Here is a 22288-nt window from a genome sequence, read left to right as displayed (position 1 = left end):
GTTATAGAACTCTCAGATTAAAAGCAATTAAACACTGAAGGTTACTTGGAGTCAATACTGAAGAGCAAGAGATCAGAGGACCTGATCTGAAAAAGTACTCTCATAGGGGATACAATGTAAGAAGAGGACTTCCGCCTACCTGAGCTGCAGAGCTAGGGCTGGAGGCATAATCTTTGCTCCTATCCTGCCGATGAGGGTCGGGAACACACCTACCAGCTCCACCACGGTGATGTGTCGAAGATCCAGGCCACACTGTGCTTGCTGGGGGAAGAAAAAAAAAAAAAAACCAGCAGGAGAGGCATGAGCAAACTCAAGAAAGAGACTCCCATGTCCAACTAACGACTGACAGAACCAGCACTGTTCTGTCTGGGGAAGTTGATTTGCCTACTCCAGTGGCCTTGAACACAGGTGAGAAAATGGGGTTCAATTAGTGTTATAAAACCTAAATATGCTCCTGGAGAAATCACTCAGAAATGGTTTGGCAAGAAGATTTTGAAAACGGAAGCAAGATGGCAGCCTCTGGATTTCCAGGTGGGGTGTGACTTTGCATGAGCCTGACATCCTAGAAAGTATCCAAAACCAGCCCCAGAGAATTCTTATTTGTGTTTTCGAGGAGAGAAGAATACTTCCAGGGTCCCCTTATCTGCCCTTGCTCACCCCCCCACCCACCATCCATGCTCTTGCCCTAAGCTCCTCTTGCCCAAACACAGTAAGAAAACACACAGTAATGAAAGGTTTCACTCTTCATCCGGTGCCCTAGTTTTTTACATCTAGTGACCTGATTTTTATGCCTGCTGCTCATAGGCCACCCTTAGATCACCGTATTCTAGAGGTGGAGGGTAGAGGGATGGGGGCTTGCATTCCTGGGTCCCAAGGGACCATAACAATTGGAGAGACGGGTACTGGTGAGCCACGCCTCCCACAGCACAGGACAGATGGCAGACTGAAAGACACCTGCGGCCTTTCTGAGAAAAAAAAAAAAAAAAATCATCTGCTTGCCCAGGAGGTTTGGCCTGAGGGGCAGGCTTCTGGTTTGGCATATGTCTAAGGGCCTACAGAGGTACTCTCAGGGAGTGGACACTAGCAGATGCAATCTTTGTGCTCTCCCTCTGCCTCATTCCACCTCACTGGTATCTTCCAGAAAGGAGCTTATTCCCTTGTCTAATAACCTGACTTTTATGGCTGCTGCCAGGTCACACCTCTTTAACACCCAGCTGTGGTGTCCAGCGAGGCCTACACGAGCAGCCCCACAGGACCACAGCCAAAGGAGAGAGAGTGGTTACACAGCCAGCACCCTCAGGGTACAGCAAGAGGTAACAGATCTAGGAGCTCAGTCATCCGGTGGGAGAGGCCTGTTAGTTTATCATCATAGCTGCAGCCTGAAGGGTGGGCTTCCAGTTAAGTACACCTCTAAGGGCAGACTGTCAACCTTCCCAGAGAACTTGGAGGGCAGGCCCTCTCTCTTCACGCTCTCCCTCTCCCACCCTCCAGAGCGACAGCATCTATTGGAGTGGAGCTCTGTTAAGTGTCCAGTGTGCCAGTTTTTAGGTCTGGTGCCCTGATTTTTGTGACTGCTACTTTCAGGATGCCCCTTGATGGCCTGGCTCTGGTGGCTGTGAAGGCCTGCATTCCTGGGTCCCAGGGAACTGTAACAATCCGTTCTTGGCAGGCTGTCACCCCCAGGGCAGTAGACTGAAGTACAACCTCAGGCTTTCTGTGAAAGAAGCCTTTTTTGTTCTGGATCTTTGGCTAAAGGGACAGGTTCAGGTTTGGCACACATCTAGAGCCCTCAAGAGATGCCCTAGAACACAGGCCAGCAGACACCATCTTTGCTTGCTCTCTCTGGAGGTTTTCTCTGCTATGCCCCGGCAGGGGAATTAACTCATTGCCCCACCCAGTATGGATGAAGGCTCACAGCCAATCCCGAACAGAAGGACTGCTGGGGAAAATTTGAGAGTTGCCCTAAGTGAAGCCTCCCAGTCCTGCCCAGGCAGGAGTATGAGTCACAGCCCCACCAGCTATGGAGTATGGCTTCCACCCCCATCTAATAGGGAAGATCGGTAAGAATGCCAGGACCCTACATAACCCAGCAACTCCAGAGCTGGGGAGGGGGTGGATGGGCAGAGCTGATTGTACCCCCAAACACACCCAGGAGCCCTGTTCAGCCAATGGAGCTTGAAGCTTGGGTCGGCTTGAGTCAAGACCAAAACTAAAGACCATTAGTGGCCTCAGAGCTGTTGCTCCCATTGCATCCAAGCGGGGAAACTAGTGCATAGCCCACTAATTTGTAGCCCCACTTATTGCTGAATACAGCCTTCAGACTGCCCAACCAGGGAGCCTTACCACAGCATAAGGGATGCTGCAGAGCCTAGTTAACAACCGTGCTTAGAGTGGCACTTGAACAGACCGCATTGCCCATGGCTTTCCGTGTCGGCAGAACAAAACTGGTAGCCCTCACCTCACCAGGATATTCAGTGCACACTCTTGCCTGATTCAGGTCCAAGCCCTGGGCTCTGTCCTGCTGCACCACCAGAACAGGGAAGCTAATTCATAGCTCCCCCTACTGCCAAATATAGTATCCAGTCCTGACTGTCTAATAAGCCTGACCAGAGAGTCCAGGCAATGGCAAAGCCCATCCTACAGCTTCACTTGGACAAGGAACCAAGCCAGCAGGCTTATCCAGATATTCTCAGCAGTGGTGCACACACTCCACCCCCAACCATTGACCCTAGAACTGAAACAGTTGCCTTACCCCAAAATAGACCCAAAATGACAGGCTCTACCTGCCCAAGGACATTATCAGCAGACATGTCCAAAAAACCAAAACTGCGCTTATTGTTGAGGAACGATCTCAGCCAGAGTGAACCTGCAAAGTCTGGAAGAAAACACTTACTTAAATGTATAGATACCAACATAAAGAATCAAGCATCATGAAAAACCACCAAGCGCGGGGGAGGTGGCGCCTGAGTGGCTCAGTTGGTTAAGCGTCCGACTTTGGCTCAGGTCATGATCTCACAGTCTGTGAGTTCCAGCCCCACGTTGGGCTCTGTGCTGACAGCACAGAGCCTGGAGCCTGCTTCAGATTCTGTGTCCCCTCTTTCTGTCCCTCCCCTGCTCACACTCTGTCTCTTTCAAAACAAAACAAAACACCAGGGGCGCCTGGGTGACTCAGTCAGTTGAGCGTCAGATTTGGGCTCAGGTCATGATCTCATGGTTGGTGGGTTCAAGCCCCGCATCGGGCTTTGTGCTGGCAGCTAGCACAGAGCCTGGAGCCTGTTTCAGATTCTGTGTCTCCCTCTCTCTCTGGCCCTCCACTGCTCATGCTGTCTCTGTCTGTCTCTCTCATAAATTAAAAAAAAACAAAAACAAAAAACACCAAAGGAAACCAACACCACCAAAGGGAACTAATAAAACTCTAATAACTGATCCTAAGGAAATGGAAATCTATGAACTGTCAGAGAACTCAGAATAATTAAAGTGTCGTGAACTACAAGAATATATGGACAACTGAACAAAATTAGGACAGCAATGCATGAATAAGGTAAGAATTCAACAAAGAAATAGAAACAATGAAATCCTAGAGTTAAAAAAAATACAGTAACAGGGCGCCTGGGTGGCTTGGTCGGTTAAGCGTCCGACTTTCGCTTAGGTCATGATCTCGCGGTTCGTGGGTTTGAGCCCCGCATCGGGCTCTGTGCTGACTGCCAGCTCAGAGCCTGGAGCCTGCTTCAGATTCTATGCCTCCCTCTCTCATCTGCCCCTCCCCTACTTGTTCATTCTCTCTCTCTCTCTCTCTCTCTGTCAAAAATAAACATTTAAAAAATTAAAAAACAACCAAGACTCATATATACGCTTCCTACAAGAGACTCAATTCAGATGTAAGGATACACAGACTGAGGGGGGCCTGGGTGGCTTAGTCGGTTAAGCGTCCGACTTTCGCTTAGGTCATGATCTCGGGGTTCGTGGGTTCGGGCCCCGCGTCGGGCTCTGTGCTGACTGCCAGCTCAGAGACTGGAGCCTGTTTCAGTCTGTGACTCCCTCTCTCTCTGACCCTCCCCTGCTCACGCTGTCTCTCTCTCTCTCCTAGAAATAAATAAAACATTAAAAAAAAAAAAAAAAAGGATACACAGACTGAAAGTGAAGGGTTAAGAAAAGATATTCCATACAAATGGTAACCAAAACAGCTGGGGTAACTATACTTATATCAGACAAAACAGACTTTAAAACAAGGACTCTAATAAGAGACAAAGACGGCTATGATACAATGAACACAATGATAAAGAGATCAATCCAATAAAATGATACAACATTTATGAATCTTTATGGACACAACATAGAAGCAACTAAATATATAAACCAAATGTTAACAGACCTAAAGAGAGAAACATAAGTACAATAATAGGACACTTCTTTTTAATTTCTTAAGGATTTTTTTTATCTATCTATCCACCTACCTACCTACCTACCTATTTATGAGAGAGCGAGCGAGAGAGAGCGCGCGAGCATGTGCGCAAATGAGCACAGAAGCAGACACAGAATCGGAGGCTCCAGGCTCTGAGCTGTCAGCCCAGAACCCAACACGGGGCCCAAACCCACCAACCGTGAGATCATGACCTGAGCCAAAGTTGGACACTTAACCGACTGAGCCACCTGGGCGCCCCTGGTGATAGGACACTTTAATACTCCACTTACAACAATGCACAGATCATCCAGAGAGAAAATTAGTAAGGAACCACTGGCCTTAAACCACATGTTAGATCAGATGGACTTAACAGATTTTATATATATATAAAAGCAACAGAATACATTCTTGAATGTATTCTTGAATCATGAAGAAATAGAAAATCTAAAAAGACCTATTACTTACTAGTAAGGAGAGTGAATTGGTAATCAAAAACCTCTCAACAAACAAAAGGCCAGGACCACACAGCTTCACTTGTGAATTCTCCCATTCAAAGAAAATACAAATCCTTCTCAAACTCTTCCAAAAAAAAAAAAAAAAAAAACACAAAACATAAACCAGAAGAGCAAGTGTTCTGTATACAAGCTGTTTATACATTGTTTATAGATGCATTTCTGCCCAGAGCTGCACATATATAATCACATAGGCTTTACTGGCTTGTACTCCCTATCTGGCTTCAGGATCAGAACTGCCTCCTCTGTTCCTGATGCCAAGATGAGGAATTAACGTGCCTCATCTTCCTCCTTGAGCCAGACCAGGCTTGCCTCCTGGAATGGAGCAAGGAGGGAAGAGGAATATGCAGACACCCAGACTCCTAAGATTTTGAGATATGATAAGAGAAACAGGAAAAGAAAAAAAAAAAACAACCCAGCTCTCTCCGGACTGCGCTTAGACGAACTTAATGACTAACTATAAATCACACACAGATAGTATATATACTGCCCTGGCAGGAAGAGCTAGTTGGAAGTCTCACCTGAGGGAGGGAGCTTTGCCCAGGACCGTCACTTGGGACTCCAGCCAGGCTGTTCCCCACAGGGCTTCCCCAGCCAGAAGGTTGGATGTTGTAAGTACCTGATTTGATGTATCAGTAAAACCCTTCTTTGTTCTTCTCTATACCTCTCTCCATCTTTAAGTTTACTATAATTGTTTATTTCCTCACATTCCCTTTCCCTTATAATTAATAAATTCTTCCTCCACAAAACTGGAAGTGCAGCTATCATGAATTCCTATTATTTAAAACAGGAGGGAACACTTCTCAACTTATGAGGCTAGCATTTCCCTTATACCAAAATCAGATAAGGACACCATAAGAAAAAAAACTTACAGGCCAACATCCCTGATGAACACAGATTCAAAATCCCTCAAAACATTAGCAAACTTATTTCAACAACACATTAAAAATCGTACGCCACCATCAAGTGGCATTTATTCCAGGGATGCAAAGATGGTTCAACATCTAATCAGTGTGATGTAATATGTAATGAAGGATGAAAATTATATGATCATCTCAATAGATGCAGAGAAAACATTTGACAAAATTCAATATCCATTTAGGATAAAAGGTCTTGGCAAAGTGGTTATAGAGGAAACAAATCAAATAATAAATGCCATGTATGACAAGCCTATACTGAACATCATACTCAATGGTGAAAAGCTGAGAGCTTTTCCTCTAAGATCAAGAACAAGACAAGGATGCCCATTCTCCCCACTTTCATTCAACATCATATTCGAAGTCATTCCCAGAGCAATTAGACAAGAGAAAGAAATAAAAGCCACCCAAATTAGAAAGTAAAACATACTATTTGCAGATGACATACATGGAAGACCCTAGACTCCACCAAAATACTATTAGAATAAATGAATCCAGTAAAGTTAAAGGATATAAAATCAACACACAAAAATATTTTGCCTTTTTATACACTAACGGCAAACTATCAGAGAAATTAAGAAAACAATCCCAACTGTTTTCCAAGGAATAAACTTGGGAATAAATTTAACAAAGGAAGTTAAAACCTCTACACTGAAAACCAGAAGACACTGATGAAAGAAATTGAAAAAGATACACAAGTAGAAATATATTCTATCTTCATGAATTGGGAGAATTGATAGTAACATGTCCATACTATCCAGAGCAATCTACAGATTCAATGAAATCTCTATCAGAATTCCAAAGCCATTTTTCATAGAAATAGATCAAACGATGCTAACATCTGTACAAAATTACAAAGGACCCTGAAAACTCAAAGCAATTTTGAGAACAACATCACGATTCCTGATTTTAAACTATATTACAAAGCTATAGTAAACAAAACAGTATGATATTGCCATAAAAACACATAGATCAATGGAACAGAACATATATCCCAAAAATAAACTCAGACATATATGGTCTGATTTATGACAAAGGAGCCAAGAGCATAAAATAGGGAAAGGACGGTCTCTTCAATAAATGGTTTTGGGAAAACTGGGCTACTATCTTAGACCACACACAAAAATGAAATCAATCGGATTAAAGATTTAAATGTAAAGCCTGAAATCATAAATACCCTAGGGGTAAAAAAACAAAAAGAAAACAGGCAGTAAGCTCCTTGACATGGATTCTGGTGATACTCGTCTGAATTTGACATCAAAAGAAAAGCAACAGGTTTTCAGGAAGATGGTGGAATAGGAGGATCCTAGGCTCACCTCATCCCATGTATGTACCTAGATAACACCCAGATCAGTGAAAAACACCCAGAAAACGACCCAGAGACTCGCACAACATACTCTCCATGGCTACATGCAGGAAAGAGGCCACAGCAAAGAGGCTAGAAAGGGTAGAGATGCAATCAGGAGACAAACTGACCAGCGGGAGCGTCCATGGGAAGGAGGAATGCTGGGGGTGTGGATGGGGGGAGTAACCGACCCCACAACAGGTACCCCAGCTATGGGGGGGCCAGCACTGGGAAGATGAATCCCTACAATATGTGGCTTTGAAAACCACAGGGGCCTAACGTTGTGAATTCTTTTCTTTTTTTTTTTTTTTTTTTTTTTAATAACCACGCCCGACTGGCTTGTTTTACTGGAGAAGGGCACGTGGAAGTTAACAACGTGGAGACAGCTGGGACCTGAGGTCGGGAAGAGCACCCTCCCCTCCCCACACATGCCCACTGCTCCAAATAAAAAATAACCAATTATGGGAGAGCAGCTGAGACAGCGACTGAGGGCGGGGAAGGGGACACGGAACCCCAGGGCGGCAGAAGACACCATGCGTGTGCTGGGAGCGCCCAAAGGCAGCGGCGGTGCGAGTAACGGGGGGACGGGTCTGTGCCCCACACGGGTCTGTATAAATATAGAGAGGCCGTTCGCGGTCCCCTGCTCTCTCCTCTGCTCTGCTTGGCTCGCTGCGGTCCCAGCTCCTCTTTCCACAGGAGGGCGAAGGGAAGGGGATGACGAGCAAGTCATCACCGAATCGCGATCAGACCCACGTCCATCAGCTTCTGGATCTTCTGTGCTATTACAGGATTCTTTAAGTGTTCGCTGAGTGCCTGGGGGTCCCTCTGCATCTGCTCCAGGATGAGCCGCATGGCGGGATCACTCATGATCTGCTGCACCTCGGGGTCGGCCATGGCCCGTCGCCTCACGTCCTCAGGGCTGCCGTGCCGATTGTACTGGGCCATCATGCAGCGCTGGTAGCCGTCTGCCGCCTCCTTATAGTTGGAGTCCAGGTCTAACGCCTTCTGGTAGACGTCCATGGCTTTCGTGTAGTCCTTCATGGCTTCGAGGGCGGCCGCTTTCCGTGTGTAGCCCTTGATGAAGGTTGGCTCTAGCTGGATGCATTCCTCACAGTCCATGAGCGCCAGCTGGAACTCCAGCAGTTTGGTGTAGCAGGCGGCTCGATTGCTGTACAACTTGGCATCTTTTGGGTTCCGTTTGATGGCTTCTGTGTAATGCTTCATGGCCTGGGGATAGTCCCCTTTCTGAAAACATTCGTTGCCTTTGTTCTTCTCCTCCAAGGCCAGGTCGGGGTTTATATATGCCAGCCGCTCTTGCTCCTTCAGAATTTTTTCTGCCTGCTGGCATTTCTTGAGCACGTCCGTGGTTCGGTGCTCCGCCAAAGACTTGTTATAGAAATGGATGGCGTCCTTATACTTTTCTTCTTTGAAATAGGAGTTGCCAATCCGGGCGTAAGCTTTGGCAATCTGTCGGTAATCTTCTCGGTTTTCTCGCCCCACTTCGATGGCCTTCTCACACAGGTCCCGGCATTTGCCGGAGTCGCCCTTCTCAAAGTACACGGCTGCTTGATTGGTCACGTAAGTCATGTTGGTGGGGTCCAGGTCCTTGGCCCGATCGTAGTGCTTCAAGGCTGTGTTGAAGTCTTTCTTCTTGTACGCCTCGTTCCCCAACTCTTTTTCTTTAAGTGCCTGCTTCTTATTCTCTGGCCGATCTTCTTCCATGGGCTCTGGCTTCATGTCCTTCTTGGGAGGAGGCGGGGGGGGGGGGCGGCGTGGCCACTTCCTCCTCCTCGTCCATGCTGCCCAGATCCACCCCCAGCAGCACGCTGAGCGTCGTCATGATCCGGGGATCCTGCAGTTTCGTGCCCAGGTCGGACGGCTTGTTTCTCAGCTGCTCTATCAGGTCCCAGTAGGTAGGGTCAGCGAGCAGGGCCCGCGTCCTGGGGTCGCTCTCCAACTCTGGTACAGGTTGGGCATGTTGAAAGGGTTCATGAACTTCCTCTCTGCCAACCGGGCCTCCATGTTCTGCAAGCCCTCCTTGAGCTGAGGATTGTTTGCTTCATGTTTTAAGCCCTCTTCATAGGTTCTCTTGGCTTCTTCAAAGCGGTTTAAGAACTCAAGAGCTGCTGCTTTTCGTGAATAGCCCTTGCCCCAGTCAGGCTTTAAGTCCACGGTTTTGCAGCCATCCTCATAGGCCTTCTGGTAGTCGCCTTTCTCGGCGTAGGCCGCCGAGCGATTGCTGTAGAGCACGTGGTTCTGGGGGTCTAACTTAATGGCCTCCAAGTAGCACTGTAAGGCATCGTTGATGTGGCCGGCACTCAGGGCCTTAGTGCCCTCATCTTTCAGCTCGTTTACCTGCTCTATAGCCCAGCCCGGAACCCAGGTGAATCGACTCCGTCTGCTCCGCGTTCCCAACCGCACGCCCTAACTTTGTGAATTCTTACAGTGGGGCTCAACACACAGACCTTTGAAAATCAATGGGCTCAGATGTGAGGGCAACAGGAAACTGAGTCCCTGCCCTTAAAAAGGCAGCACAACAGGGGCGCCTGGGCGGCTCAGTTGGTAAAGCTTATGACTTCGGCTCAGGTCATGACCTCAAGGTTCACGAGTTTGAGTTTGAGTCCCACATCAGGCTCTGTGCTGATAGCTCAGAGCCTGGAGCCTGCTTCAGATTCTGTGTCTCCTTCTCTCTGCCCCTCCCCCAGTCTCTCTCTCAAAAAGAAGTAAATATTTAAAAAGTTTTGTTTTTTTTAAAGCAGCACAACCAAAAGCCCTGCTGAGATACAGCAAAGCAGCAGCAGTTTGAAAACTGCCTGGGGTATACAGGGAAAAGATTTGTTTCCTAATCTCAGCGCATGTGCTGGAGAGGCAGGGATCTTTGACAGACTTCTCCAAGAACAAGAGTTGGAGGGCCCCATTTCTCACTCCAGCCCTCCAGCCTAGATGCACGGACACCTGTAGGAACCAGTGCAGCACTAACGCTCTCCACCTATCTTGCTAACAGTGGGCCCTGACACCTTGCTGGCACTGCGCGCCGCCCCCCCCTCCCCCCCGCACCGTCTCTGACATTCTCCTGTGGCTCCACCCCCTCCAACACATCCCCGGCAGGAGTCCATCCAAAGTGGTACCCCAACAGGGACCAGCACCACGTCAGAGTGTCTCCTGCCCCAGGGAGAGGGGATGAAAACCACACACACCAGTTTGACTTCAGCCCCAGAGGTGGACTGGGAGCAGGCATCTTGCCTGACTGCGTGCACCGCCCACCAATGAAAGCTGCTCAGGGGACAATGCAGAGAGAGCGCCCCGCAGTTCGGTGCTACTGCAGCTCTGGCACATGTCTGGTCTGACCCAACTCAGGCTCGAGGCAGCCCCAGACTGGCTCACTAAAAACAGAGGGACCAAATCCTGTCCACAAAGGGCACACAGGTTCTGGTGAACAGGGTACATAGCACTGCAGGGCACTAAAGGCAGAGAAGGAAATATAGCCCACTTTTGCCACATAGAGAGCCAAAGGGAGGAGACAGTAGAATATGTCCTAAATGAAAGAACGGGGGAAAAAAGCACAACAACGAGTGTTAAAGTAAATGGAGATAATATGTCTGATAGAGAATTTAAAGTAATGGTCATAAAGATACCCACCTGGACTTGAAAAAAAAAGACTGGAGAACCTCAGTGAGACCCTCAATGAAGAGAGAGAAAACATAAAGAAGAACCAATCAGAGATGAACTCAGCTGGAATTAACAATAGGCTAGATGGAATAAACAGCTGACTAGAGGAATCAGAAGAGCAGATCATCAACCTGGAAGATACAGTAATGAAAAGCAATCAAGCTGAATAGGAGAGAGAAAAAAGAACAGTAAAAAATGAAAATAGATTAACGGAACTCAGTTACATCATCAAGCATAATAACATTTGCATTACAGGGATTCCAGAGGAAGAGGGGAGAGAAAAGGGGGCAGAAAACTTATTTGAAAGAATAATAGCTGAAAACATTCTGAATCTGGGAAAGGCAACAGAATCCAGGTCCAGGAGGCACAGAGGACCCCCAGCAAAATCAACCCAAGGAAGTCCACGACAAGAAACACAGTAATTAAAATGACAAAAAGCAGCAAAAACAGTTACATACAAGGGAAACGCCATAAGGCTATCAGCTGATTTTTTGGCAGAACGCTTGCAGGCCAGAAGGGAGTGGCACAATATACTGAAAGGGCTAAAAGTGAAAAACCTACAACCAACAATGCTCTATCCAGCAAGGCTATCAATCAGCAGAGAAGGAAAGATAAACAGGTTCCTGGACAAACAAAAGTTAAAGGAATCCATCACCACTAAACTAGTCTTACAAGAAATGTTAAAGGGGACTCTTTGAGGGGAAAGAAAAGACCATAATCAAGAGTAAGAAAAGTAAGAAGCACAAAAGTAGTAAAATTAAGTATATCTATAAAAATCAGCCAAAGGGAGCACCTGGGTGGCTCAGTCTGACTCTTGGTTTTGGCTCAAGTCATGATCTCACAGTTCATGAGTTCAAGCCCTGCATCAGGTTCTATGCTGAAAGTGTGGAGCCTACTTGGGATTCTCTCTCTCCCTTTCTCTCTGCCCCTCCCCTGCTCACTCTCTCTCTCAAAAATTATTTAAAAACATTTTTTTAAGATCAGTCAAGGGACTCGCAAAATAAAATCAAAGAGGAAATCATAATATAAATGGTGACAAATGAAAATAAAAACACAATGCTCCGAAGTCTTTGTGATGCAGCAAAAGCCATTCCAACAGGGAAGTTTATTAGCAATACAGGCCTACCTCAAGAAGCATGAAAAATCTCAAATGACCTAATCTTATACCTAAAGGAGCCAGAAAAGAAAACACAAAACCCTGCCCAAAACCAGTAGATGGAAGGAAATAATCAAGATTGGAGCAGAAATAAAGGAAATACAACCTAAAAAGCCCCAACAGATCAATGAAGCCAGCAGCTCATCTGTTAAGAAGAGTAACAAAATTTATAAACCTTTAACCAAACTAATCGAAAAAAGAAAAAACAGAGAGAGGACTCAAAAGCAAAAATCATGGAGGAGAAATAACAACCGACAACATAGAAAAACAAATAACTATTAAGAGAATACTATGAAAACCTATATGCCAACAAGTTGGATGACCTGGAAGAAATGGATACATTCCTAGAAACATGTAACCTCCCAAAAATGAATCAAGAAGAAACAGAAAATTGGAACAGACCGATTACCAAACAGTGAAACTGAATCGGTAATCAAAAACCTCCCAAGAAACAAGTCCAGAACCAGTTGGCTTCACAGTTGAATCCTATCAAACATTTAAAGAAGAGCTAATACATATTCTTCTCAAAATATTCCAAAAAGTAAAAGCGGTGGGAAAGCTTCCAAATTCATTCTATGAAGACAGTATTACCCTGATACCTAAACCAGATAAAGACACCACAAAAAAAGAGAACTATAGGCCAATATCTCTGATGAACATGGGTGCAAATATTCTCCAGGGAATATTAGCAAACCAAAATCCAAGGATACATTAAAAAAATCATTCACCATGATCAAGTGGGATTTATTTCTGCGATGCAAAGATGGTTCAATGTTCACAAGTCAATGTGATACATCAATAAGAGAAAGGATAAAAACCATATGATTATCTCCACAGATGAAGAAAAAGCATTTTGACAAAGTACAACATCCATTCATGATTAAAAACCTTCAACAAAGTAAGTTTAGAGGGAGCATACTTCAACATTATACAGGTTATATATGAAAATACTGTTTTTCTGTGGTCTAATATTTTTTTTTTAAGTCGGCTTCACACCCAGCATAGAGTCCAGTGCGAGGCTTGAACTCATGACCCTGGGATCAAGACCTGAGCTGAGATCAAGAGTTGGACGCTTAACTGAGTCCCCCAGGTACCCCCTGGGTCCTATATGCAAAAGCCACAGATAACATCATCATCAATGGTGAAAAACTGAGAGCTTTTGCCTTAAGATCAGGAAGAAGAAAAGTATGTCCACTCTCACCACTTTTACTCAACGTATGACTAGAAGTCCTAGCCACAGCAATCAGACAACAAAAAGAAATAAAAGACATCCAAATTGATAAGGAAGAAGTAAAATTTTCACTATTTGCAGATGACATGATACTATATATAGAAAATCCTAGGAGCGCCTGGGTGGCTCAGCCGCTTAAGCATCTGACATCAGCTCAGGTCATGATCTCATGGTTTGTGAGTTCAAGCCTGGCGTCAGGCTCTGTGCTGACAGCTCAGAGTCTGGAGCCTGCTTCGGATTCGGTCTCCCTCTCTCTCTGCCCCTCCGCCACTCACATTCTGTCTCTCTAAAATAAACAAACATTAAAAAAGAGAGAGAGAGAGAGAAAAAAAAGAAAGTTCTAATCCTCTAAGTTGGCCCTTGGCAAGAGTTTCTGGAATGTGGCCCCTCAACCATGTGCCCGCAGGTCACATCAGGAAGAGCAATGGCAATGGGGAACATGAAAGTAGTATAAGATGAACGTGGCTAAATGGGGAAAGAAAATTTAAACTCCTGAGTTATTACAACACCAAGTATTTTACTACAATTGCCACTGCACTGAAATAACCCTCTAGAAGGTGATCGAATTGGCAAAAAGTATAAAACTATGTATTTTTATTATTCTAACTGAACAACCTATCTCAACCAAACCCTTCCTGGAAGCTCTGGTTAAAATGCCAATGTAAATATGTCACGGGGGTCACACACAAAGACCTGGATACCAAATCTGTTGTCCAACTGAGACAGGGAAACTGAAGGACTCTATAGAAATCTGCTTTTTGCTCCTTTTCCTGCTTCTGTCCTTGCTATTCTTGCACCCCCACTTTACAGAGATCTTATAATGCAAATAGTGTTATGTCCTCCGAAGGGACAAGAAGTTAATGACTTCTTTCGAACAGGTAACATGTAAGGAAGGACCAGGTGAGAATGACCAGAGGAAGCCGTTCATATGCATATCCCAGACCACCAGTGCTAGACATCTCGATGCCAAGATCCCCTGGCTCCCAGGACTAACACCCGGGCCCTCATCTCTGTCCTAATCGGTTCCCGGATGCCTGAGAGCACACATGCACTAGACCACGATCCTCCATAAAAGCCCCAGACCCTGAACAAAGATGGGATGCTCTCTCTTTTCCCTTCTGAGTCTCCCAGACGCTCTGTACCTACACTCCCTCTTCAATACCTTCAATAACCTTCAATAAACTCCACTTTCACCTCCTGCTGGCACACACTTGATTTCTATCCTGTGTGCAGACTGGGACCCGCTTGGCTGGTCCTAAGGGACACTCTCTCTGGGTCCTTGGACCCTGCCTGGTGGCATCACAACTGTTTCATTAGTAATTTAACAAGTACCCAAAAGGATGAGATAGACTAGGACAGGGGTCAGCAAACAGTTTTTGGTAAAGGGCCAGATACTAAACATCGTAGGCTTCACGGGGCCGGCTAGTCTCTGTCCTAACTGCTCAGCTGTGCCGCTGGAGTGCGGAAGCAGCCAGAGACAATGCACAAAGGAAGGAGGGTGGTGGGGCTCCAAGCACATTTCACTGACAGAAGCCATAGTGTGCCAACATACAGGAAAAGCAAGTTGTCTGGCTTATTCATTTTTCTATGAAGTCAGGAAATGTATGCTTATGTCATAAAGCCTGCAAGGCCCGCCTCCCACACAGTGGGGCCGGGTGGGCTGCTGAGCCCCGAAGAGCCAGTCCCTAGCTGGCACAAAAGGATACAAAGATGGAGGTAAGGTGGTAGGGATTGGGAGTAAAGATATAATGAACTGAATTCCTATCAATGGAGCCTAAAATTTTTTGCATGATTCTTCAGAGTTTGCGCGAAGCCTGAGATGTACATGGAGGAAAAGGAAGAAAGATTTATTGCTCATTGCATTAATGCTGAAATCAGAAGTAAAATTGTGGCTTTTGATTAAACCAAGATTGTTCTAAATACTTAGTCTTATTCACTGTAATAGATGAAATTTTTAAAAAAAGGTGGTGAATGAGGCACCTGCCTGGGTGGCTCAGTCGGTGGGTCGTTCAGCTGTGACTCAGCTCATTATCTCACAGTTCACGAGTTCAAGCCCTGTGTCCGGCTCTGTGCTAATAGCTCAGAGCCTGGAGCCTGCTTCGGATTCTGTGTCTCCTTCTCTCTCTGCCCCTCCCCTGCCCATGCTCTCTATCTCCCTCTCTCTCAGAAATAAACGTTAAATAAACAAACAAAAAAACAAACAAATAAGTGCCATGTCCGTGACCCAGCATAACATCCTGCCTCTTTAGCATTCAGTCAGGTTGGCCACTGGTGTTGCATACCAGCTTCCAGACAACATCTAGCAAGCTCTATGTCCATCCTTTTCTGTTTCTTTATCTTTTTTCAGAAGACTCTGGATGCCTCATTTTGTATCTACAAAATTTATACCATGGAGAAGGGCACATTTCTAGAAAAGTGTGTCTCGTACTTTCAGTTGCTTAGAAATCACCTGGAGGTCTTGTTAACATGTAGATGGGATGGGGGAGAATTTGTATTTCTAACAAGGTCCCAAGGGATGTGGATGCTGCTGGTCCACAGACCACACTTTGAGAACCACTGTTCTTAAAGATGGCCATCGTTTTCTGACGAACTCTAAGAGACCTGGGGAGGCTCCCTGGAGCGAGATCTGGGGCCTTAGGGCTCCTGGACTCCCTTCATTCCTTTTAGGCAAACAACTGAATGACGGCCTCCAGCACAGGCATATCGTGGACAGGTTCAACAACTGTCCGGCTGGGTCTGGACAGCAGGCCAACTAGGCTTACTAATGAAGACAAACTTTATGTAGATGGAACACAACTGGGTTAGCTCTGAGAGTCCAGGCTAAGCAGGTTACGCCCCAGACCCAGAAATGAATGGAGGTAGCTCTAAAGTGCCAATTCCTGAAGTTCACGGTAAATAGATGAGGCGCTCAATCCGGCCTTCGCTTTTAATGAAACCACTGAGCCCTTCCTGTTAAAGGTTCCTCCGCCCCCCTCACCTTGGCCCTGCTGCGAGGACTCACCTGCAGCATTCCCAACTGCAGCCTGTACAGAAGGTTCCGGGCTGTGGGTGTGGACACAATGAGGAGTCTCCTTTTCTCATAAAACTGGTCCAGAAGTGCAGCTGCCGTTCTGACACCCACGTTGACATTCATGGCTGGAATGAGAAACGGCCAGATGGATGGGAAAGTCTCTGCTTGTTCTGGCTCAGCCTAGCCCGTGATGACATAAAGACCCGTATGCATTAAGAAGTAAACCCCAAGATAAAGTGTAAGTGGTTCGTGTGGGAGGTGGTGCCGAGAAGCATGGCGCTGGGGAATGGGGAAGTGTATCAGTTTTTTCTCGTGGCTATCCCAGAGCACCATAAATTTAGGGGCTTAACCCACACACATTCGCCTACAGTCCTGACAGTCAGGAGTTTAAAACTGGTTTCACCAGGCTAACGTCAACAAGTTGCCAGGCCCGTGCCCCTCCCCACCCGGTGCTCTAGGGAAGAGTCTCTGTCCTTGGCCTTCCTGGCATCTAGAGGCCACCTTCGTTTCCTGGCTCGTGGCCATTCTTGCATTTTGGAAGTCAGCAGCGTGGAATCTTCACCTCTCTCTCCTCTCCGACCTCTGCTTCCATCTTCTTTTTCTTTGCCTCCCTCTTAGAAGGACCCTTGTGACTACATTGGGCCCACCTGGAAAATCCAGGCTACCCTCCCCATCTCAAAAACCTTAATTACCTCTGCAAAGTCCCCTTTACATTCACAGGCCCTAGGTAATATAGTCAGAGTATATTATTCAGGTAATATATGCAGGTAATATATTATTCCAGGTAATATACTGACAGGTTCTAGGGATTAGGCTGTGGAACATCTTTGGAGGGTGGGCATTACTTTCCCTGCCTCAGGAAGTGCTTTTCTGCTTTAATGTATGAAACTGAAGAACTCTGGGCATTTAGCTGATGGTCTACATGCGTCTCTTTCTCACCCAACTCTAAATGGCTGGGGTTTAAGAAAAAGCATAAAGATGAGAAAGTACCAGGAAATGCAGGGGGGGAAACATGGAGTATATAAATAAAAGATATGTCCAGAACCTTCTAGCTAGTGCAAATTTCACGCCATTATCATTACCCAGCCCAATATGTGTTCCTTGGTAATAAGAGCGGACAAGCATTGAGCCCTTACCTTGTGCCAGGCACTGCTCTCTTCCATTATCTAATGGATGACCTCATTTACTCCTTACAACTCAAGGAGTAGGTAAAGTATGATCTTCCTCATTTGACCCTAGGAGGAAAAATCCTGAATGCCCACAGTCCGTGTGACTTACAAGCCAGTGCTGCAAAGCAGGCATTATATTGTCCATACGCAGTAGTATCCTGGCTTTGCCAAAAAAGACCCTTCCATTTGTAGAAGGTAAGACTAAGGGTACCCAAAGCAGACTTGGCTGATCCGCAAAGTCACTAATGGTGGGCACCAGGTTCCCACCTCCAGCTTCTCCTTTAGAGGGCATGAAAGAGAAATCAGGAGATGGACAGAGGCAAGAGAAGAAAGTGGATGAGAAGAGCTGCCCTAGAGATTCAGGGACCATTTTCCCCCATCACATAAAGAGGGATAGCACTGAACCTTTCAAAGCGCACAGAACGAAACCCTCGCTCCCTGTACTGGGTCTTCGGGTTCTGCTGCTGGCTGGGGGGCTATACTCATACCTGCACAGGTGGGCTCCGTGCCAGACCAGGCCAGGTTGGACTGACAGACCCGGGCAGGGCTACCCTGTAGCTCATAGCCGCCGATGCAGGAGAACTCACAGGTGGCCCCGTAATTGTCGCCGTCGCTGGAGCACTTCATGTAACCGTTCTCCGGGGCGTTGAGTTTGCCACAGCGGCGGACTGTAAGGACACAAGGCCAGAGGAGGCTCAGTGCTGGGCTCCCCTCCACAGAGTAACCAGGGAAGGCAGCAGCCTTGCAGTCAAGCTCCTATCCCGGCCTATGAATGAGTGAGGGGGCACATATGACTATCGGGCTGGTGGGTGGCCTCGGAATGGTTACCATTCATACCAAAGACCACTGAGATCAACTGGTTTAGCGCCCTGTGTTATAGATGAGGAGGCTGAACCCGGAAGAATAAAGAATAAAGATGGTTAGGAATTAGCTGCCCAAGCCATGAGGCATAAAATAAATCTTAAAAAAAAAAAAAAAATTCCACGGAGAATGAAGGTTCTGGAACATCAAAAACACGGGTTCCTGGTGGCCCAAGCTAGGGGGCTCCTAACCTCCTTTGTTGAAGGACTTACAGGCTTTAGCTGGTCACTCAAGCCCAGGGATGAAAAAGTTATCAAAATAATACTCTTCTGGGATAGCCAGCTGTGGGCTCATGCGAGACTGGCTTACTGCTCGCTCAGACCTCGTAACTAATCCGCCAGCACTGAACCTCGTCCGGATTTGTATTGTCAAATGCAGGCATTAAGATGGCACACTTCCCCTGGCCTCATCATCAGAGGCTAATCCAAAGCTGGCAACTATCCCGATGGCAGTGGGAGCTCACAAAGGGTTCTTGCTTGAGGGCCTACTTCCCTTTGTTCCTGTAAAGAGAGGAAAGAGCCAATTCACAGAATTCTTACCTCTTACTTTAACTCGAAATTTGCAAACGCCCTTGTTCTCAGCTCTGTCATAGACTGTGTACTGGATCTTGTGGTCTCCTTCTGGAAAATTCGAGCCTGGGGGCAGGCCTTTTAGAATAACACTTAAAGGGTGGGGGAGAAAACAGAAACACCAAAGGTGCTCATTAAGGGCCTAACAATAATTGGGCCGTTATGGGCCTAATGATCAACGATGATCTTTATGGGCACATGTTCAGCGCCCACTCTGCCCTGGATATGGAGATACTGAGGGGGAGGCCATTAGGCCAGTCTGACTAGAACAAAGAGTTCTTGAAAGAACAGAAGCTCCTGAGCTATATTCTGCTTTGGAAGAGCAGTCTGAGACCAGAACAAGGAAGTCACCAATTCCTAGCCAGTTTGGATTCATTTTTCTCACTGAAAAGTAGAACACGTGACAGAACATGCCGAGAATCCGGGGCCCAAGTCTTCTTCCAGGCCCACCTTTGTTCCAGGGGGAACCTTAATTGCCTCACTTCGGGGAGGATGAGGGAGTTTTCTGTGAGGAAAATCATTTGGGTATAGTCCAAGCAGTCATTGGCAATTTGCGCCTGCAGGGGGTGCTAGAAATGTCTCTGTTTTTTCTACCTGGCCTCGTGGAGAGCTTTCCTGAGCAAAAGGCAACTTTACTGTGATTCCTTGATTATCCTAATGTAATAATAATACTTTCTTCATACTTACATAAACTTTATATACATATTTCAGGCACAGTTCCAGGCATTTTATACCTACTAAACCTCACAACAACCTTATGAGGTAGGTATTATCATCTCCATTTCACACATGAGGAATCTGAGGCATCCAAAGGTTAGAGAACTCATCCAAGATCACACAGCTAGGGCGACTCTAGCAGCTTCCTTCTTGGCTATCTGAGGACAACAGCAAAAGGTGCGGCATGATAACATGCCAGGTTGGTTGGTTTTCCAACAGATAGATAGTCAATTGGCCTTCTCTCTACAGTTCTTACCAATGATGAGAATATTTGCTAATAATGAATAGGTGACATTGTCATTGTCACCACGGAAGAGAGGCTCCCAGAGAGATGGACAGGGTGTTTGTTCATAAGGTATGAATTGAAGGGTCTTAGGAAAGTGCCAGAAACTCCACCATTAGAAATGTATTGCTTAGGGTCTTCGCTCCTGGAAGGTTCTCAGGAACCACAATTGAGATGCAGATAAACCTGAGGTGGGGGGGGGTGTCTGGGTGGCTCAGTCAGTTAAGCATCTGACTCTTGATTTCAGCTCAGGCCATGATCTCACCGTTCCTGGGATCAAGCTCCACATCTGTGCAGGTAGTGTGGAGCCTGCTTGGGATTCTCTTTCTGCCCTCTCTCTGCTCCTCCCCTGCTTGTTCTCTCTCTCTCTCATATATAAACATTAAAGAAAAAACCTGAGAGGAATCATACTTCAAATATGAGTGGCTGCTAACTTCTTAGAGACTCTATTTCATCTGTGATACGCAAACAACAGTCATCAGGAGGAAATAAGGGAACTCACAGGAAGCATTTGTCTCTGAGCTTGACACTAGAACCTTCCCTCTTAGAAGGGGACTATATAACAGCAGTTTGCACAAGAGAAATGCCAGAGAAGTGAGGAGCCCAAGCACAGGCTGCAAAGGGGACAAGACAGCTCTCTGAGATGTCCTCACGGGGCCTGGAGTCCAGTCTCCACGGCATCCCGCTCCAAGCCTCTGCCGGTTCTGCGCTGTAGAGCTCTGGACGCAGACAGCTGCTCGGAACCGAAGGCTGGGGGCTACTAAGGTGCTCTTTAAAAATGTCACATTCCTAACCATAACACACAGGCGACCCATAAAAATGCCGAGGAGGTCTATATCCTCACTAGACAGAGTCGTCCAGTGACTGGAAACTTTGTGTTTATTATACAGAATTTCAAAAGCCATTGCAGTTGTAAAAGTCTAAGAACCTATTACGCACTAGGGACTGGGCCGGCCATTGTGCTAGGCCCCGGAAGTTCAAAGAGAAATCAAACCCAACCCCTGGGTATTATCAACTGTAACTTACTTTTTAATCCCCAGTGACTAAAATTTCTCCTTAGGGGTTTGTGACATGGGTATATGACAGCAAATAAATAATTTTCTTAATACTCACACCTTAGCTTGAAGGAGTCACGAGGGGGAACACAGCGCATGATGCCATCTAAGCTAAGTGGTGCACTGGAAGGAAATGATCAGGATGTAGGAACAAAATGTCTTACTAGGGATGAAAGATTGACCATCTTTCCAGTAAAGATGTTCAATTATTGCCCATAATTGCTTAAGATACTTCCTCTTGCACCGCCTGATAGGATTCTAGCAAGGCTTTCCCCGCTGTATAGCTCGTAAGGCAGCAAGTCAGAGGTATCCTTTGTCCACAGATGGAAACTCATGTAAGGAGGTCGCACAGGGCCATGAACTTTAAGGCACAGATGTGAACATGCTGCTGACACGGAGTAGTGGCCTCCAGGGAACAAGAAGGCCAATCAGATAGCTGCACGGGGACGGGCCCAGTTGTTAGATCAGAACAACATGTAGCTGAACTTTCCCAAAGGGAACCATACGCTTGAAAAAGCACTCTGGATGTATGTATGTCAAACTATTACTACAGCTGGTACGAGAGAAGGGGGTTGGGGTGGGGAAGAAAGCAGAAGACCCTTTCTCTGGTTTTATAAGCTTCTTCTGTGTTTAATGTAGTCACAAGTTGGTTTTTTTTTTTTTTTTTCATTTTTGGAAATTTATTTATTTAGAGAGAGACAGAGAGACAAAGTTGGAGGAAGCAGAGAGAGGGGGAGAGAGAGAGAATCCCAAGCAGGATCTGCACTCTCACTGTGGAGCCCAATTTGGGCTCAAACTCATAAACCGCGAGATCATGACCTGAGCTGAAACCAAGAGTCAAACCAACTTAGCTTAACCGACTGAGCCACCCAGGTGCCCCTATTTTTAATTATTTTAAGTTCATTTATTTTTGAGACAAAGGGCACAGAGAGGAGCAGAGAGAGATGGAGACAGAGAATCCCAAGCAGGCTTCGCGCTGTCAGCACAGAGGCCAACATAGGACTCCATCTTACGAACTGTGAGATCATGATCTGAGCGGAAATCAAGAGTCAGATGCTCAACTGACTGAGCCACCCAGGCGCCCCACTGTGGTGACAAGTTTAAAAAAAAATAAAGGTCAAACTTTTGAAAGAAGCAGCTGCCAAAAACCAAGGCATAGAACATTCTGTACTAAACCATAATCACAGAGCACAGGGTGGCGGGGGTGGGGGGGCACTGTCTGGCTCTACCATCTTCCTACTACCCCTTCTTCCCTTTCCTTTGACAAATATTTACCGAGTACCAACTCTGTGCTAGGCATGGTTCTGGGCATTAGGACTCTGGCAGTAAACATGCTATCGTGGAGATAGGCAATAAACAAATACGTAAGTAAAATATACAGTATGCCAGGTC

The 22288-nt window shown here is 46.3% G+C and overlaps 2 protein-coding genes across 3 annotated transcripts in view; both read right to left on the bottom strand.

The window, feature by feature from the left end:
- SRPX (sushi repeat containing protein X-linked) overlaps positions 1 to 22288 on the bottom strand; it is a 105403-nt gene that overhangs the window by 12176 nt on the left and 70939 nt on the right. For both annotated transcript variants that reach the window (XM_039256420.1, XM_039256426.1), the window contains 4 exons: positions 18812 to 18933; positions 17900 to 18079; positions 16234 to 16367; positions 140 to 261 (listed from right to left, as the gene is read on the bottom strand). In XM_039256420.1, the coding sequence (XP_039112351.1) occupies positions 140 to 261; positions 16234 to 16367; positions 17900 to 18079; positions 18812 to 18933 (558 nt within the window). The remainder of the gene's footprint in view (positions 1 to 139; positions 262 to 16233; positions 16368 to 17899; positions 18080 to 18811; positions 18934 to 22288) is intronic.
- LOC120248000 (stress-induced-phosphoprotein 1-like) lies at positions 7703 to 10512 on the bottom strand. Its single transcript, XM_039256152.1, is given in 4 exon segments — positions 7703 to 8946; positions 8948 to 9135; positions 9138 to 9600; positions 10420 to 10512. Coding segments are annotated over 4 exon segments (1785 nt in total). The 3' UTR covers positions 7703 to 7905.

This window comes from Hyaena hyaena, unplaced genomic scaffold (genome assembly GCF_003009895.1).
Source record: "Hyaena hyaena isolate Hyena2069 unplaced genomic scaffold, ASM300989v1 scaffold_12, whole genome shotgun sequence".
Lineage (NCBI taxonomy): Eukaryota > Metazoa > Chordata > Mammalia > Carnivora > Hyaenidae > Hyaena > Hyaena hyaena.
Note: the sequence above shows the minus strand (reverse complement) of the source record. Positions and strands in the feature narration are given on the sequence as shown.